The sequence below is a fragment of the Eimeria necatrix genome, genomic scaffold (assembly GCF_000499385.1).
Source record: "Eimeria necatrix Houghton genomic scaffold, Enh_scaff2710, whole genome shotgun sequence".
In the NCBI taxonomy this organism is placed as follows: Eukaryota; Apicomplexa; class Conoidasida; order Eucoccidiorida; family Eimeriidae; genus Eimeria; species Eimeria necatrix.
The window spans coordinates 1-2,162 of record NW_013653271.1 but is presented as its reverse complement, the minus strand read 5'-3'; the positions used below and the strand labels follow the sequence as shown (position 1 = coordinate 2,162).

At 56.8% G+C, this 2,162-nt stretch overlaps 2 protein-coding genes across 2 annotated transcripts; one reads left to right on the top strand and one right to left on the bottom strand.

The window, feature by feature from the left end:
• Nucleotides 1-1,399: 1,399 nt before the first annotated feature.
• Nucleotides 1,400-1,816, top strand: ENH_00037080 (hypothetical protein, conserved; the record flags this gene model as incomplete). The annotated part of the gene is made up of 2 exons (XM_013580521.1): nucleotides 1,400-1,471; nucleotides 1,610-1,816. The coding sequence occupies 2 exons, from the start codon at nucleotides 1,400-1,402 to the stop codon at nucleotides 1,814-1,816; spliced, it is 279 nt and encodes a 92-aa protein (XP_013435975.1).
• Nucleotides 1,817-2,015: 199 nt separating this feature from the next.
• ENH_00037070 (hypothetical protein) lies at nucleotides 2,016-2,161 on the bottom strand (the record flags this gene model as incomplete). The annotated part of the gene is made up of 1 exon (XM_013580520.1): nucleotides 2,016-2,161. A coding segment is annotated over one exon (146 nt), but the record flags the coding sequence as incomplete, so codon positions are not given.
• Nucleotide 2,162: the final 1 nt, after the last annotated feature.

Here is a 2,162-nt window from a genome sequence, read left to right as displayed (position 1 = left end):
CCCCCCGCACCCCCACCCCCATCATCAGCAGCAGCAGCAGCAGCAGCAGCAGCAGCAGGATGTCCAGCAGCAGCAGCGGGGGTCTATTTGTCTTCGCAGTGGTGGGCAAAGGCGACCGCCCCCTATACGAAGCAGACCTCAGCCTCCCAGGCGCTGCTGCAGCAGCACAGGCCGCGCACTTGGGGCAGTTTTTGCTGCACCAGGCGCTGGACGGAGTCGAAGAAATGGCCTGGAGGAGCGGCCAGTTGTGGGTGAAGAGCGGCGAGGCTTTCCGGGACTGCGTGGTGTCTGCGTGCTGCAGCGCGGGCCGCGCGAAGCTGCTGCTGCTGCACCGCAACAGCGGCAGCAGCGAAGCTCTGCGCGCCTTTTTTTCTCAAGTCCATCTCGCGCTGCTGCGAGCCTTTCTTAATCCCCTCTACGAGCCCAACGGGCTCATCACCAGCCCCCACTTCGACAGACAAGTCCGACTCGCAGCCAAGAAACACCTCCACCCCTGAACCGATCCCGCTGCTGCTGCTGCTGCTGCTGCGTTTCGTGGCAGCAGCAGCAGCGTTTTGTACGTACACCTCGCGGCGCGCGCAAGCTTCCGCGCGCCGCGAGGTGTACGTACACCCGGCGCAGCCGCGGCGTTCAGGTTTCGCGAGATCTCGCGGATCTCGGCGTCATTTTTTCTGCTTTTTGCGTCCAAACAAAACTCTGTTGCTGCAAACAAATAATTCAAACAAATAATTCAAACAAATAACTCCGCTAATCGCGCGGGAATGCCTCGCGGATCGCCGCCTTCGCCGCGGCGCAGCGGCGGCGCCGCCGCCGCGGCGCGCCCGCGGACTTGTTCAAATTTCCACTTTTCAGACCCGATCTTCGCTTCAGTTGTCCCCCAAATTGCCTTTTTTCACGGAATTCCAGGTTTGTTTTCCTCGAAAGAGCTGCGATCTTGGAGGATCGCGGCGCTGCAGCTCTTTGCCTGCAGTGCCTGCAGCCCATCCGCGCGGGCCGAGTCTTCGTGCAGTGCCGGAGTCTGGTTTGCCTGCAGTGCCTCGCGGGCTGTTTGGCCGCGACTTGTCCGCTGAGCAGCTGCTGCTGCAGCGAGGTGCAGCAGCAAAGTCCCTTTTGCAAGTTTTGAACTCCACTCAGTTTGCTGCTGCAGTCCCTGGACATGTCCTCGGCTGCAGTGCTGCAGCTGCCCTTCGTCCAGAAGCAAAGGGCGCTCAAGAGATGGGCCCAAGGTCCGTTCGCTCCCCTTCTCCCAACTCCTCCAAACTGCTGCAGCAGCCCGCGCTGCTGCTGCTCAGCCCGGCGCCGCGCCGCAGCAGCAGCAGCAACTCTCGACTTCAGGAGGTAAATGGAATACTTCTTTTAATTTGTTTTTGCAAAACTAAAATATTTATTTTCAAAAGTAATGCTGCAGTCCTTCGGCCCGAAGCCTCAGTTCAAGTTTGCTGCTGCCAAACTCGATGCGGCGCTGTGTGAAGTGAGGACTTTATTTTTTATTTCTAATTAATTATTTATTTATATTTATTATTTAATTATTTCTAATTATTATTTATTTCAAATTATTTATTTCCTTTCATTTATTTAACTCGAATTATTTTTATTCCTTCTGACGCAGCGAATGGCCGCCGCCTCGAGGAGAACTCCCCCAGTACAAATTGGGAACTTGCCGCTGCAGCAGCAGCAGCTGCAGCAGCAGCAGCAGCAGCAGCTGCAGCAGCAGCAGCAGCAGCTGCAGCAGCAGCAGCAGCAGCTGCAGCAGCAGCAGCAGCAAAACGGGTATCGGCTCTCACGGAAACGGCAGCGCTGCACGGGGAACAACTGAGAGCCCAAGGTGAACCAAAAGCGAAGAATAAAGGAATTTGAAATTAAAACTGAGCAGCAGCAGCAGCAGCAGCAGCAGTAGCTGCTGCTGCTGCTGCTGCTGCTGCCTGCCGAGCATATTGGCTCGCAGCGCGCGCTCTGCTGCGGAAGCTGCTGCAGCGTGAAAAGGTGAAAACGAAAGAAAGGAAAAACAGTTCACATCAAAAGTCTTTTCCTTTTCCCAGTCTCCGTGGGCTTTGCCCTCGCAGGCTCTCGCGAGAAACCTGCTGCTGCTGCTGCTGCTGCTGCTGCTGCTGCTGCTGCTGCTGCTGCTGCTGCTGCTGCTGCTGCTGCTGCTGCTGCTCGAC